Here is a 16,108-nt window from a genome sequence, read left to right on the forward strand (position 1 = left end):
CCAATTCCCGATTTTGATTTTTCGCGATCAGTCCTTAATGGGCGATTCGTGGTGGGAACCATCATGCTCACCCCTAGGCTAAAGCATATTGCATGATGTGATATGTTTTGTAAACAGAGAAAAGAGGGGCAGAGAGTGGAAAAGGAAATAAGACACAAAATTCATAACATGTATATGAGAATCATATGACTGTAGGAACGAAATATGAGTCGTGTCTGTTCATCATGTTTAATAACAAGTCAGACATTACAACAGTGCACTTTCGTGGTTGCTAGGGTCGCACGAGGGTCGGTCGACCCTCGCTCGGTGGGGACGGCTGTCTCGCCCCTTGCTCGTCTCGCTAGCGGCCGAGTGCGGATCGCCGGCCCTGGTCGGCAAAGGAGGTGGCGGTGTCACCTCCCTACCCATTCCACCCCCTGTAACATTAACCAATGAACGGAAAAAAAGGTAAACATTAATTAAAGGAATCGGTTAAGATCTTCCGTCCACGCTAGCAATCGACGAAGAAGCTAACGGAGTTTCTCCGATGCATGAAGTTCGGTGCAAGTTTCAAGACTCAAGTGATCGAAATGGATGATCGATGACACAATTGAGTTATTAGACACGCATAGTAATAAACCCATTTTGCTTTTACCAGATAGCAATTTGCATAAGATGATGGGTTTGGATTAGGGGATGTGTAAAACAGACCGTCCGAACCAGCCGGTTGGATTCGGTTCTCGAGAGTGTCAGTCCGGTTCCCTTTTCCTAAAAGTGGAACCGGTGTTCGGACGGTCCGGTTCCCGATTTCGAGAGGGAGCCGGGGAGCCGGACTGGACCGACTACATGTGAACTAAATCTAAGCGAACTTCATTGACATAAATTTAGTAACGAAAATTAGTAAAGCGCGAATCAATAAAATGTAAACTAAATCCTAAAAGATGAGTTCCCGGTCCTCGGACAAACTGGTTGTGGCTCCCAACGGATCACCCTTACTTTGGACCGACAGAAGAGAGATCAACGCCGCGACAACGAATTTGGACGTAATATTTTATTTTCTTTTGAACATTCCGTTTTTTCTTAATATTATTATTCTATGTTTTTTTTGGGGGGAGTGGGGAATGGGGGGGGGGGGGGGGGGGCAGTAATAGTATACTATAATGTCTCTGGTCCTGACTTTGGCTCTTGCGTGGTGGCGGGTGGGGACTTGCAAACGTTAAAAACAGGGGAGGCGAAAAAGCCAAAGGAGGAGACGACAACCGATTTCTGTTTTGCTTTCTCTCCTCCTCTCCTCTCCTCTCTTTCTCTCTCTCTCTCGCGAGCACTCGCGCCTTGTCCTTGTCCTCTTCCGCCTTCGCCCTCCTTCCTTACCATCTCTCCCTTTCTCAAAACTAGCTGCCGCAGCAGCTGGGTTCCGCGCTCGAGCTTCGCGCGACAATCCCCGCGATACCCTCGGCAGTCGCGCGCGACGACGCGTACGCGGCGCTCTCGTTTCGTAACTCTCCGAGCTTTTGACCTTTTCGCTCTCGTTTCTTGTGGGCATGGGGAACGGAGACGGAGACGGAGACGGAGACGGAGACGGAGGCGGACGGGTGGCGAGAGATGATAATGTCGACGCTCGCGGGGTGGTGGATGTCGACTGTCCATGTCCGGAGGTACTCGCTGACTCGCCTTTTTGTCTTGCTGCTTCTTTCTTTTTGCATGTTGTCGCTCTGCTTGAAATGGGTTTTTGAGCGTTTGAGGTTTTTGGCTTTCTGGGTAACCGTTGGCTTTCTCGGGTGATTCTGAATTGTCGCGCTGCTTTCGAGTTGGAATCGTGGGATTGTTGTCCTCGGAGTGGTTGTTCTCCCGCCTGGTTTGGGTCCGATTTGTGTGTGGTGGTCACATGCTCTGTATTGTGCGGCTAGTGTCTGGACTTGATTCATGCTTTAGTGGAGTGCTTTCCTCTCTTTGGGAAAAAAAAAACATTTCCGTGAAAGAACACGCAGCAGAGGAAGACAAGTGTGATTGCCCGACACAACCACCACGTCCTTCGCGGTTTTGTAATGGCCTTTTTGAAGGTAAATTGGACACTGCTTGCCAAGTTACATTCTTTGGTTGAGCGATAGAGGATTCTGGCACTCCCTAGGAAAATTCGTTGACTCTTCGAGAGCCGAATTTCCTTTTTCTGTGTGGCAAAACTTTGATGGGAAATTCTAGCACTGCTACTCCTTGACTTGGAGGTAGCTAGATTTAGCTGCTTAGATGACGGCAACGCACTCCTGATGTGCGAAAGAACTTCTCTTAGCTTGTTTTGCAGGTCAGGAGTGCTCCGGAAATAATCGAAGAAATCCCAGACGCTGATCATCAAGGACGGCAGAGCCTGGTCCTACAGATACCCACAAGAACCTCTGAGTTTGGTAGAGAGGATTCTGCGGTAATAGATATTCCACCAACGTCTAACCTTACTCCCAGAAGAGTCAACTTTTCGCCCATGCCCAGTCCCAGTTTTGGCAAAGTGGATGGAACTTCCGCCCCCTCCCCATCAAATCGCAGAACTATGAAAAGCCTCCTTCCCAAACTGAGTTTTAAGTTTCGAAATAATACTTTTGACATTGAGAAGGCGGCAATGGTAGCATTGGGTGCTTCTCCAGCAGGAAGAAGGGAGAGACCTCTCATTCCAAGGACGTTCTCTTTTACGCGGCTTTTCACTCCCAGAATGAAAACAGCGTCGTCCGTACCTGTCACTCCAATTGCTCATTCCAATCCAGAGTCTATGCATGGACGGAACACAGCCGAACAGCTAAGTTCTGTGGTGAGGATAACCTTTCTCTTTTGGTTGTGCATTATGGTCTTACTTAACTGGAGAACTTATCGATCACCCAAGCTGACCATTTTTTAGGTGGCAAGTATCAAACATCAATGCAAGTTCCACTTTTATCCTGTCAAATCTCGGTGTTCTATCGCTAATCGAGTTGTGACAACAACCATGAAGTCCTTTCCTCTCAAATTGACTAAATTGATCTAATGTGCTCTTTCCAGTCCATTTATTGTTTATTATGTCTAGTACACCAAAAATCGCTGCAATTTTCTTAGTGTTGACATTGGAGATTCTTTCTCTCGAAGACATCACGTCATGCTAACTCTTACAAATTTATGCTGGCAATCACTGCAAATGCCTGGGATTCAGCCCATGTTTCCTTGTCTTTAGTTTTAGTTGGCACCAGAATCTGTAGCTTCTCGATGAGTGAAATCATCGTCACAAGGACTTTTAAAGATGTGAAACAAGCATGTAATAGCTAAACTGCTTTTCTCTGAATTACAATCAGCTTAAGATTTATATCTTGTGGTCTCTAGTTTGGTCACTGTGAGGTCGGTTTGTTCCTATTCACCTGTTCACAGCATTGCTTTGCACAGAGCTAAGATACCGGCGCATTGAGCGGAAGATGACCCTTATAGAGTGAAATTCTCTGACCATTATGGCGTATTGTTTTCTTGCAGTTTATAGTTTATACCGGTAGATCCTTACTTACAAAGTTAGTAGTGAACTCCTCCTTTTAATCACTATATCTGTTCTCTGCTTGTTGTGGTTTTAGATCAATAACACAGTGTTATTCGTTAATAACTGAGTATAATGCTAGTTGATTTCCTTAATGTATGTCCTTATCGCTGGTTTTTCCTGTTCTGGTTTCTTTCTTCTCAGAAAGCTGAGGTCCGACCATCTATTCACCGATCACGTTCAGTCCCCGTGATTAACAAAGATGGGAGCATAAGGCCAATGGATTCTTTAGTCAACATGTTTCGCATGGTTCCCACAACTCCCCGGGTCGCTGCAGATGCCAGTGTATCAGATGCAGCTCCTACAGGTGATACTGGTAAATAAATCATTTGAGCGAAATATCTCCAGTTGTCTGCACCAACCCTCATGCCGCATGTGGTGTACAATCTGAAACCTGAAATTTGAATTTCCTTGCTGACCTTGCATTGAGAGACCCAGGCTTTCAATCTGCATTTGATTTACACCAGTGGGAAAAGTTAGACATTTCATCTGAATGCAGATCTAACCTGGTTTTTTGTGTCCTAAAGCAGCGAAGTGTGTGTCCTAATACAGATTTTCCGTCTGTCCTGAAAATTGATTACTGAAACCGGACAGATGTCTTGTCCGTTGAGATCTCTAATTCATTTGAACCGTACTTTCAATTGTGCGAAATGTTCCTTTCAATTGTTAGATCTTCACTTGTGTGAAAAGTTACTTCTACGATGATTCCGGCTAGTCATGGCCACGGTTCGGAACCGACCGGTTCCGGTTCGTGGCCAAGTATGAACCGGAACCCGACGGTTCCGGGCCGGTTCCGGTTCCGGTTCAGGTTCGGAACCGGTTCCGGGCCGGTTCATAATTTTTCTTTTCTGTTTTTTTTCTTTTTCTTTTCCTTTTCTTTTTTTTTTTCTTTTCTTCCTCCGCCGGCCATAGCCGGGGCCGGCGGAGGTCGCCGGCCTCAGGCGAGGCCGCCCTCGCCGGCGTCGGGTGAGGGCCGCCCTGCCGGGCCGGGCGAGGCCGGCCTCGCCGGATCGGGTGAGGGCTCGACCTCGCCGGCGTCGGGCGAGGCCGACCTCGCTCGCACCGGCGAGGCCGGCCTCGCCCGACGCCGGTGAGGCTCGACCTCGCCGGCAACGGCGAGGCCGGCGAGGTCGAACCCTCGCCCGGATCCGGCGAGGCTCGACCTCGCCGGCAGCGGCGGCGAGGCTGGCCTCCCCTGAGGTCGGCGAGGTCGAACCCTTGCCAGATCTGGCGAGGTCGAACCCTCGCCAGATCTGCAGCTTCTTCTTCTTTTTTTTTTTTTTGAACCGGGCCCGGAACCGGCGGTTCCGGGCCGGTTCAAAAATTTCTGGAACCGGAACCGGGCCCGTAGGGCACGGGCCGGTTCCGGTTCCAAACCGCGGGCCCGGGTTTGACCGGGCCGGTTCCGGTCCGGTTCCGGGCCGAAACCGGCCCGTGGCCATGACTAATTCCGGCTAAGTTGTGGGGTTTCCAGCATGTCTCTTTGCACCTTGGACTTTTGGTCATAGCTTATCCTACCCTTGCATATTCAGTTTGGAAAATGTGTTTTGGTCTGTTATGTTAGGTCAATCTCACCACGTAATATTTTTCATTCTTGTGATATAGGATATTCTGACCTACAATTCATCTTAGTCCTATGGTTCAGATGAAAACCGTGATGATGGAGAAGATATTCCTGAAGAAGAAGCAGTCTGTCGAATATGCTTTATTGAACTTGGAGAAGGCTCGGACACACTTAAGATGGAATGTAGTTGCAAAGGTGAATTGGCACTAGCTCATCAAGAATGTGCCATAAAATGGTTTAGCATCAAAGGTAATAAGATATGCGATGTGTGCAAGCAAGAAGTCCGGAACCTACCTGTCACTCTTTTGAGAATTCAAAATCTTCAAGCCCGTAACTCACAAGGAATTGGAGCTCCTGAGGTTGTTCAATACAGGTAATTAGTACGTCCACATAAGTACTGCTGCTGTAAGTAGTACTATTTTTCTTCATCAAATCACTATTTTGTGTTGTATTATGCAAGAGGAACAAACACATTTACAAGTGGATGTCCTCTTAGATATTGTCCTGTACAACAAGTAGAAGGAATGTGAAATATTTGAAGATCTTGTTGAGCAATGTAATGCCATACGAACCCTAACAAATTACAAGTTGATTAGTGCCTATTTGACCAGTGCATGCACTTAAATTTTATCACAGGTTCCCATATTCATTCATGCACAGTAGGGCCAATAATGAAACAATACGAGATTAGCAAGCTTCTATGCTATTTTGATTTTCATGACTGACAATAATGGAATTGTACCAAAATCATGACAGGTTGTGGCAGGATGTCCCGGTTCTTGTCATTGTCAGCATGCTCGCTTATTTTTGCTTTCTCGAGCAGCTTCTGGTAAGTGTTGAACATTCTCATGTGGCTTTTCTAAGCCTTCAAGGTCAAGAGCGTATAATTATTGTCTTCGCAGGTAGGCAAAATGGGTTCTGGCGCTATTGCCATTTCTCTCCCATTTTCCTGTATTTTAGGGCTTCTTGCGTCCATGACATCCTCCACCATGGGTAAGTCTAAATTCTTAGTGTTCACAATGGCAATGTCCCGTCTCCTTTACAAGATTTAGTGATTGCATTATAACACTGATGGATCTGAAAGTTGTTTCAGTGCAAAGAAGATTTGTCTGGATTTATGCAGCTATTCAGTTTGGGCTGGTGGTTCTATCAGCACATCTTTTTTATTCACTGGTGAGAACTTAAGTCATAGATGTTATTTTGGAAGTTTCATAATGCTGCTTGGAGAGTAGATCTGATGTAGTTTTCTCAAGAAAGTTAAGAACCTTGATGGGCCTCGGAGTTAGATGACACCCATCTTTCTGCGAGATGAATCACCATTGGCTTTTAAGTTCCAAGCCATGCTTGATTGCAGAGACCATGTTATTTATATAGTTTTTTGAGAAATTATGTCTTTTTTGCAGCTTCACCTGCAAGCTGTTCTATCAGTTCTCCTAGCTACCTTCGCCGGATTTGGGATGACAATGTGCGGGACTTCTATTCTAGTTGAGATTTCGAAATGGAGGGTCTGGTGGCTGGCCCGATCAGCACAAAGACATAATGCCCAGGAGAACTCGCAGTTTGATCAAATGCCCGTGGCTGTGGAGCAGAACCATATGCAACCACAGCATCAAGAAACTGAACCGGGGAACTCAGAAACTTCACGTGGTAACTGACTTGATATGTATAAAAGTGCACGAGGCTGCTATGGAAACAAGCTGCATCAACTGTATAGAAACCATCTTCATCTTCTTCTTGGCCGATTCCGGTCTTTTGTTAGCTGGGGGATACATTTGGTGCCCGGTTCTATTGCTGTTATATCTTCGTTTGGCTAATTGCAGTCTTTGTTAGCTGTGGATACGTTCGATGCCCTTGGCATATACTTGAAGCATAAAAATATGTTGTCTTTGCTTTTTATCAACCTGTATGTTTGGATCATTAGTCGTCAATTAGCAAAATGCGTCGTGACCAGATGAACATGGTAAAACCAGCTCATCTTCGAAGGATGCGATGCTCCGTGAAAGGTCTATAATAAATTTTGTGTCCATCGGTAGTTGTATTGTTGTATCAAATACATCGTTTTGGCTATCATTATCTCTGAATCTCCCGTATCCCAAAATCAACTACTATCGGGGACTTCTTATCTCGGCCAAAACTACTACCGCGGACTTAAAAGGTAATCATAATAAGCCTGTTTGTATTCAAGGGAAAATATCTCTACTAGGAACAACTTCGCCATCTTGGCATCATTGCTAGTCCATAGATATCCCGTGTACAAGCCAATGGCTACTTCGGAACACCCTTGGGATGATAACCCACCGATTTCAAGTTCCCCCCTCAAAAGTTCGTTGAATTGTAAGTTTGTGCCTGTGGTGATGGATACAGAATGCATAGGCATCAACTGGGATGTTTGTGAATTAAATTGACTACTGAATACATTGGGCTGTATAATCTGCATCAAGACCACACTATGAATAGTAGAAAACGAAAGGATGCCACGGGATCGAGTAGGCTTGGTTGCTAAAGCCCTCACGACATCATCTATTGCTCAACAACTCTGGGTAACTCGAAACATTAGTGATTATCGGGCTGAACAACTAAAGCTCCATCAAGCATTAGAAGGCGACGGCAAAGAGAAAAGAAATGAAAAAAAAAGGGCGCACAAATGAAGTTTACGGGAGCATCATACTCAGAATGGCCATTTTATAAATAACTCATTTGGGCAGAATCAATTTCGTCGACTGTCACTTTCATGCTTCAATCCTTATACTACCTACATCCTCCTTTTCCCATACTCATCGGTGCCATCAATTGCACCTTTATCCCGAATATACAAAGGAACCAGTTGGCCAACCCAACAAAAATTAGATTACATTTACACAAACCAACTGAATGAACAATATGACAAGGCCACGTCAGTGACCAAATATTCTGCCTCCATGGAAAAAACCACCATTGGTACTGCTCATTGCTTGTCCGGAATAATTAACCTTGGTTGACAAGAAAGGATTATCCTTCAAACTTGTATCCTGGGAAAAAATAAAACACCACTTTTACTGATCATTGTTTGTAGCCGGAATAACTAACCTTTGTTGATGGAGGCTTATCCTTCAAACTCGTACTCAAAACCGTCTCCACATTGCTTGCTTGACTTTCAGCAACCCCAGGTCTCATCCAAACTTTCGTGTGACCCTCCCGGCATACCGTCAAAACTGACTCTTGGGTAAATATCAAGCCAGATAGAGGTTCGGTGTGCACTCTATGAGCGACCAGTGGAGATAATTTTGGGACATCTAGCATGCTAGGAGCTGGTTGGAGGATACCTACTGGAGGAGTGCTGTCCCAATGAGCAGACTGGCTTCCAGTACTGAAAGTGGGTGAGCCACCCGGAGGGCGCCTCAGTGGGACCACAATTTCGTCCAACTCTAAGTCCCACAAAAGTAACTGTGTATCCTGCTCAGACAGGCACATCAGAACAAGGGTAAACTAACACGGAAAACCCAGCAGCAGAAGACGTTGACGGCAGGAAACGTAAAATGAACTGAGACAGTGCAGTACACCAATTAACCTCTTCTTCAGTTCGGAAGATTTTAGCTATCAATGGGCTTAAGAGAATTCCCCAAACAAAATAAAACCAGAACTGGAGTATCTCCAAATGCTTTGGTCGCATATTCAGTTTCTGAATATCAGATTTGCACTTTCCTAAGTGGCTCAAAAGTCAGGTTACTACGTCCAAGATGGAAGAAAGTCCATAAAGAAGCCAACGAAAGGTATAACGAATAAAATTCGATAAACATGTGAATATTGATTTATCTCTAGCCATTGCTTGGACATCTTTCAGGCACTCAATCTGTTTGGGCTTTCATATAACAAATGTGGGGCTTTCAGAATGGCTATTTACGTCCTATTTGGTATTATTTTCAAAATTAACTCATCTTCCATGACCCACATTGATTTCAAGAAGAGAGTAATCTTAGTCCTCAATTTGTCAAACATGTCATTCAAATCAATACAATCTATTGACTACGTTGCAAATAGAGAGACAGAAAATTTCATCTGCATACAGCCTCCAGCAGTCCTCTTCAAGTGGGCTTGTATTGCTACATGGTTCCTGCTCATTTCTTCGCAAGTAATTTTTTCTTACTTTCAAGAGGTTAATCTAGGATTCTCACCGCTACATTGCAGACCAGATTTCCATTCTTCATATACATAAAAAAAATTGTCCAAACGCTCTATGTTCCTCATTCAAAAATCAATAAGTGACCAACCAAAACCGAACTGGATTGATTAGAGTGATGGTGCATACAGGGTCTGTACTAGGTGAAAAGGTGGGAGTCCTCTGATATCTTATTTCTAGCAAGGAACTCCCTCCTAGACATGTTTAGCCTATGGACCATTAATTTTTGCAAAACCACACACAGATAATAAGTGACTCAAGAAAATTTGCAAATATGACATTGACTAAATACAATTTTCCACCTGATAACACTCAGCAGAGCATTTCTAGAGATAACTGATCCTGGAACTACATTTTAGCCTGCATTCACATAAAGTAAAATTTGGGAAAAAAATTGCATCAAAAGGCTCACGGTTATTCTAGGAAATACATGGATCACACTCGAATTGAAGCTCAATGTAGAGACAGATATTTTTGAGCCAAGAATAGAGATGTCCTTCATTCCATTAAAAACTTTGTTTGGCCAAAAAATATCATATTTGTCACCTCCATTGTTCGATATTCTCTTCCCTTTTTTGGTTTGGCAATTACCATAAAATTTAAGGTTTCACGAACCTTAGAGGTCAACACCTGAGCCACATGAAATAGTCAGGCAATACCCTAACAGCCACTACTTTTGATGGCAAACTATCCATATCGACATCCTTACAACATTGGCAGTAAAAAGAGTGGCGTATGCATTTTGGCTTCAGTGATGAGGAATCATTGAATGAGCCAAGAGGTCCCACCTTCAACTCTTACTAGTTCGAACGGTCTGTTTCTTATGAGGATTAATATTACAAAGAAACTATTGGCTCCATCAAGCATAAGGATTTTTCTAAAATTGCGAAAGAATAGGATCAGATAAACATATTCAAATCTATCATTGGGTAAGTAACAAAAAGATGACCACAAGCACTTTTTAATACCTGACCCACTGAACCGAACCGGTACATCACAGACTCCCCTGTGTCATCAGCATTGGGTGGTGACCAGTATGAATCAAAAGCCACTCCACTTACCTGCAGCACCATCAAGTCTCATAATGTATATGAAAGCTTGCAACTAAAGGCAAGAAATAAAGCTCATAATCGCTAAGCTAAATCTCACCCATGAATTGTGCCCCTCGCCCCATGCAACAACCTTCCTTTCTTCCATACTCCAGACTTGTACCAAGTCATCTTCACCTCCAGCAAGAATGTATTTTCCATCCATGCTGTCAAGGGACATCATCCTCTCAGATTTTAGAATAGTTAAAATACTAACGTTTCAGATGCATGAGATAGTGCAAGTTATGATTTCTTCTCTATTAATTAAAGTACCAAAAGTAATCTTATGGCAAAGCCCAATCAAATGTTGTATCATCAATGCCAAAGAAGTGAATAAGCTACCTCCAAGCACAACATAACAAAGCACCATAATAACTTTTGCCACCACATATCAGCTGTTCCTTTGAATAGTCAAAGACTCTTAAATATCCTGGATCAACAAATTGCTTGAACTCAGATATGCTTTTGGAACATAGAAAAGAAGCAAAAAAATAAATATAATCGACGTGCAAATGATTCAGATGATTTACCATCTCTTCCAACAGCTGCTAAGTAGGCTCCATCTGTCGAGAATGCTATGCTGTTAATTGAACCTTGGCAAATATGCCACCGGGCTATGGGGTTACTCTGCACACGGGAAATAACAAAAAGGAAATGACAGGTAAAACTATTGCACCAAAACAACTGCTCTTCTAGATGCCGACTCTTTTCTTTAACATGTTAGGAACTATGAACCTACATGGGAAAACAGCTGAACACAAAATATGAAGCTCTCTGCAGTTAATGCAAGATGTTTATGCACAGACTCTACAAAGACTCAAAAGAAGAAATACAAGCTCTAAAGCATCTTCCAGAGCCTTCAACTTAATTCTTATAAACGAAAGCATATTTTCATGTAAAGTGAAATCTGCAAGAAACGTCAGACGAGCACGCATTCAATTCTGGTGTAGAGTTATCTTATCAGTGGCTTTTGGCAAATGTGTTTCCTGCCTACTATCTGTATATCAGTTGGTCAGTAAATAGGAAAAATTAAAAAACTATCGCTGCGACATCCCTCGTGTGTTCTGGCCAGATCTCATCAAATGCATATAACCAATTTAGTTGCACACAAATAGAAGGCATACCATGCATAGTGAAAATGGACAAACCATCTCCCACCCACTCTGTTTCAGGCAGTAGTCGCTAGAACTTGTATAAGACTGCTACACTAAATTGCACAGACAAAAAGCATAAAGTATGCTATTGACCATCCACACAAACAGAAAAATACGTCCAAGTCTGGCATGCCAATGACAACCTCATTTCAATAGGCATATAGATAAGAAGCTCTTGACGTTTTCATGACACCTAATCTAAAACGGAAAACAAACAAAGGCAAGAAGAAGACCCCATAAACCATTTCATAGGCAAGGTTAACATTATAGCTGCTAAACAAGACATGCCATCACGCATTTATACTCTGTGTGTGTGTGTGTGTGTGTTTGTGTGTGTGTGTGTGTGTGTGTGTGTGTGTGAGAGAGAGAGAGAGAGAGAGAGAGAGAGAGAGAGAGAGAGAGAGAGAGAGAGAGATTAGTGTAACTAAGTAACGAAATGCATCTTAATCATTACATCATAATGTTGTCAAAATTGTTTAAAGCATCTCCACACCAACATTGTTTCCAGCAGAAAGTATTCTAGCAAGCCTCATAAAAAAGAGACCTTTAGAAATTAAATCATATACAAGCAGAGTTAACATCATCAAGACTAACATGCTCCACAGCATTAGATCTTTGAATATGCATCCAGTGGTTGTTAGAGGAAATTAACGATGCCATGGTATTACTTAAGAGAACTTGTGAAAGTGAGCGACAGAGTTAACCAACATAAACCACTTTACCTTGCTGTAGCGTGCATGTGCCACTGAAAACTGAGTTTGATCCTTGATGGCAGGGAATGAAGTATCGCCAGCACCATCTTTGCTCTAATACAATATACAGAGTACCAATCAAGACATTGGATATAATGATATCAAAAAACCAACAGATTTTTGGATGCATAGAAAATGTAACAATCAAGGCTTGCCTTCTCATAAACATACAAATTTCCATCAGCATGTGCAACAACAAAAGCCCCATCGCCCCCAGGCACCCATGCGATACAAGTGCAGCGACTGTTCAAAGAAAAAGCAGATAGTCAGGCAATACAATTGTGGATAGGTGGACCATAAACCAATTAATTCTCACATAACTGAAATATGCAGAAACCATGCAGCAACTAATTGCCTTGTCTCCCTATCCATTCGATGAAGGCCTTAGCAATTCACTAGGAACCTCCACATGCTTAGACACTTCCAATATATGTGTACTGCATATCTAGGTAATGGTGGTTGATGGCTAGGCACTAGGCAATGAATCATACTCAAGTTAATGTTAAAAGCGGAAGGGACTGAGCAAAATATAAGCTGCAGGAGTAAAATGCTATCTCTTGCCATTTCACCACAATGAGCTTTTCATCAGCAAGAGAGTTTAGTGGCTAGAGATGACTGCCCGATGATGTTACTAGAACTAGAACCCCCTAAAGTACCAGGCAAATAGACCAGAACAATTAGACTTTAGAGACTGAAAACATATAATAAGGCAAGCATGCAAAGAACACATAATAGTGAGCAATTTTCCATGTCAGCTTATCCTCAGCAAACACATAATACTGCATGGAAAATGAGTTTGGCCATCATTTTGGTTTTTGGCTTTCTAAAGATTTGAAAAATAGCTGTCTAGAAAATTGATTTCATTTCCGGTTCTCATTGAAATAATAGAAAGCTGTTTTCGGAAATATCCTATTGATGAGAGACTATGACTCAGTAAAGAATTTTAGTGTTCAAATAATCCCAACTAAATGAGAGCAAAAACCTTCTAAAAAAATTGACACAAGGAAATCGAGACAATGTACCAAAAAAAAATTCTAGAAAAGTGAAAAGGTAAAGACCAAAACCAGTTTTAATCAAATCTGCACTAGAGATGAGAACCAGAAAGCTCTTCCACAGCTAGACACACTCTCAGCTTTTTACAAGCAACGCGCATGAAACAATGATTTAAATTTGCTTCAACTACCAAAGATAGCAGGCATTAAGAATATTCATGCAGGACGATTCACTTGATAGGATATCATGCACTCTTAAGGTCGGTTATATCACCATCTATACTGCTGTCATCTATAAGAGGCAAATGGTTAAGCCAGGGCAGCCCTGAAGCCATGCAACGTTAACGGATTTGGAATGAGTTACTGCATACCACAAGAGTACCTGCCCCACTTTCTTGCACAAGGGGGAAAAAAGCCCACCCCAACTTTTCTTCGAAAATTTTATTGCAACAATCATCATGTTCTATCAGTTAAAGTCTACCTTCAAGCACAAATTTGCTTAACTTATTAAGATATGTAAAGGTAGGAGTTCATGAAATATTTCTTATTGCCATCCAATAAAGATCCTATAACTAGAACTGCAAAACAATACATGGATGAGTCCTCTCCAAAGCAACTCTACAACATTTAAGACCTCTTGAAACTCTAAAATCTCATACAACTTATCCCATTCAAAAGCCAAACATTGAACAATCAAAACATCATCTAATCACAAAGATGAGGGAACCTGGAAGACACATGCCCCACCCAACGAAAGGATTCTAGATTTTATATGTCCATGTGTATGTATTCCTACTAAATTTTAGATATCCGAAAAATGAAGTAACATTTATATCTTGATCAGTTTAGATACAGCAAAAGAAGTTGACAGTTTGTAGGCGGTGGCGGGCTGATCCTTAAATGGAGGAAAGGAATATGTAGACTAAAATGCAAAGCACTCTGACACAAAATTGCACCATCTTATGTGGAAATTATAATTTACACTACCTGCTATTAACTGAACCATCTTTGTTATAATGCTGAGCCCCGATAAGCTTCTTTCCACTGTCTTGTAATTGTTGTCTCAGTGACACAGAATATACTAGAATAAAATGAGAAAAGCAGACTGAGCTTTTGTGTTAAAAGTTTTCAAACAACATGAAAGTTAGCTCTAGATGCAGAAATATACCATCACCAGTACTCAAACCAATGACCAAATCATGCCCTTCCTTAGCATCCTGGTCAAACGCATGGCAAACCGGATAGACGTTGTTAAAGTAGATGGCCTTCATAGGTTCCTATGATATAAATTAACCTCTTGATTACCAACTGAAGCTTCTCATTGTTTAACTTATCGAATCCCCACTCAGTAAAACTTACCTTGTCTTGAGAATTCAAATCACTTATAAAAATTCCGTCTCCCATATTGAAGATCAAGTAAGTCCCTCTACCGTCAAAATTTGAAGTCGAAGTCGAATTACTCGAACTTGAAGCACCCAACGAACCGAGTCTACTACCTGCACTGACACTCTTACTCCCACCATTTCCTCCCACAAAGCTTAGAGCACGGCTCCCATTGCTGCCACCCAACAGCCTCGCAGCAGCTGATCGCACACCACTGCTGGCACTAAAGCTAGACGACGATTGAGCTGGTGGAGTTGGCGGGGACGGCCTGTCCTTCAGATGAGCTAGAGTTGCCTGACAATCAAGTTCAAATCATACCCTACCATTAAGCATCCACGACTTACCAAAGCTTTCACAGACAGGAAGAATTGTAAAAAAGTACGAATCCACCCGAAACAGATGGCCCTGCGATACGATTATCGTGTGGAAACTCTAGATATGAAACCAACCGGAAAGAAGCCCATGAATTGGTTAGATAAGATTGACGATAAACGAGAACCGAAATGCCCAAAGGAAAGCCTCGTCGGTATCGCTTTGACCTCCATCAGAATCAAGCATTAGCCGGAGTCAAGGAATCGCATCAGAAACAGCACAATGAGACGAATCCTCGAAAATCAATATCACAAAAGAATCACCCCGCGAGCGAGCGAGCGACCGATACTTCGCAATCATTCAGAAACCGCCAGCCCTAACATCGAATCCAACACGAACCCGCGACATCTACCCCGACACCCAATCGGCTCCGATCGGGATTGAACAATCGACCCGCCCCCAGAAAAGGGTTGACTTCGCCGAGAAGCATTGCGCCGAAACAAACGAAGAGGAAAAGAGGAGGAGGGGGGCTGCAGCAGAAAAGAATCGGGAGAAGGACCTGAGTGACGGTCTTGCCCTGGACATAGTGCATCAGGCCGGAGGGGTGGCCCTTCTCATACTGGAGCTTGTACCGCCCCTCCGGCGTCTTGAAATAGGTCTTGAGGCCCGGCGGCGGCGCGTTCGCCGACGACGACGAGGACGGTGCCTGCGCCGACGACGCCATCCCGTTCGCTGAGTTGATCATGGTGGCCCTCGCTCGCCGCAACAGGTCCGAGAGCACGTGATCATGGGCCACACACCCCCCCGCGCGCCCCCCCACTAGGGTTTCCCTCCCTCCCTCTCCCTCTCTCTCTCTCTATCTCTAGGCGCGACCGTGCGAGGTTCACTTTGCTTCTCGTTTTCCCCCTTTTTCAAACTTCTGTAGTTCTGCGAGAGAGAAAGGAGAGAGCTTTGAGAGTTTTGAGGTCTGGTGTGTTATTTGGGCTTTCTCCTTCAATGGCTAACGAGATCAAGGGACGGTGGGAGGAGGGGGGGCGGCGGGGATCGCGTGGATCGCGACCCACGGTAAAACGTTGCCCCGGTCAACGAAATGGACGTCCCTTGATGCTGGATCTCTTTTTTTTTTTTATCCCTATCTCTCCACGTTAGATAAAGCCGAAGTTGCTTTTTTATTTGCCTAGGAATTGGTG

General features: G+C 43.5%; 2 protein-coding genes and 1 long non-coding RNA gene across 4 annotated transcripts in view; 1 reads left to right on the top strand and 2 right to left on the bottom strand.

Annotated features, from left to right (window-relative positions):
• The window catches only part of LOC130138951 (uncharacterized), a 48,272-nt gene that overhangs the window by 18,803 nt on the left and 13,361 nt on the right, over positions 1–16,108 (bottom strand). The window lies entirely within an intron of this gene.
• LOC115673459 (uncharacterized) lies at positions 1,353–6,981 on the top strand. 2 transcript variants are annotated; one of them, XM_030595637.2, is made up of 8 exons: positions 1,353–1,634; positions 2,267–2,773; positions 3,662–3,833; positions 5,163–5,454; positions 5,838–5,910; positions 5,984–6,074; positions 6,175–6,254; positions 6,485–6,981. In XM_030595637.2, the coding sequence occupies exons 1-8, from the start codon at positions 1,521–1,523 to the stop codon at positions 6,734–6,736; spliced, it is 1,581 nt and encodes a 526-aa protein (XP_030451497.2). In that variant the 5' UTR covers positions 1,353–1,520; the 3' UTR covers positions 6,737–6,981. The 2 variants fall into 2 exon arrangements, with proteins under 2 accessions (XP_030451497.2, XP_030451498.2); XM_030595638.2 differs by having other exon boundaries at positions 2,279–2,773.
• On the bottom strand, positions 7,747–15,783 carry LOC115673458 (probable catabolite repression protein creC). Its single transcript, XM_030595635.2, has 12 exons — positions 15,478–15,783; positions 14,583–14,900; positions 14,392–14,500; positions 14,211–14,304; positions 12,387–12,474; positions 12,202–12,285; positions 10,856–10,952; positions 10,668–10,755; positions 10,387–10,492; positions 10,206–10,298; positions 8,148–8,513; positions 7,747–8,050 (listed from the first exon to the last, which is right to left on the bottom strand). The coding sequence occupies exons 1-12, from the start codon at positions 15,661–15,663 to the stop codon at positions 7,976–7,978; spliced, it is 1,704 nt and encodes a 567-aa protein (XP_030451495.1). The 5' UTR covers positions 15,664–15,783; the 3' UTR covers positions 7,747–7,975.

Source organism: Syzygium oleosum, unplaced genomic scaffold (genome assembly GCF_021117445.2).
Source record: "Syzygium oleosum isolate NSW1041296 unplaced genomic scaffold, Sole_v2.1 Sole_v2.09, whole genome shotgun sequence".
Lineage (NCBI taxonomy): Eukaryota > Viridiplantae > Streptophyta > Magnoliopsida > Myrtales > Myrtaceae > Syzygium > Syzygium oleosum.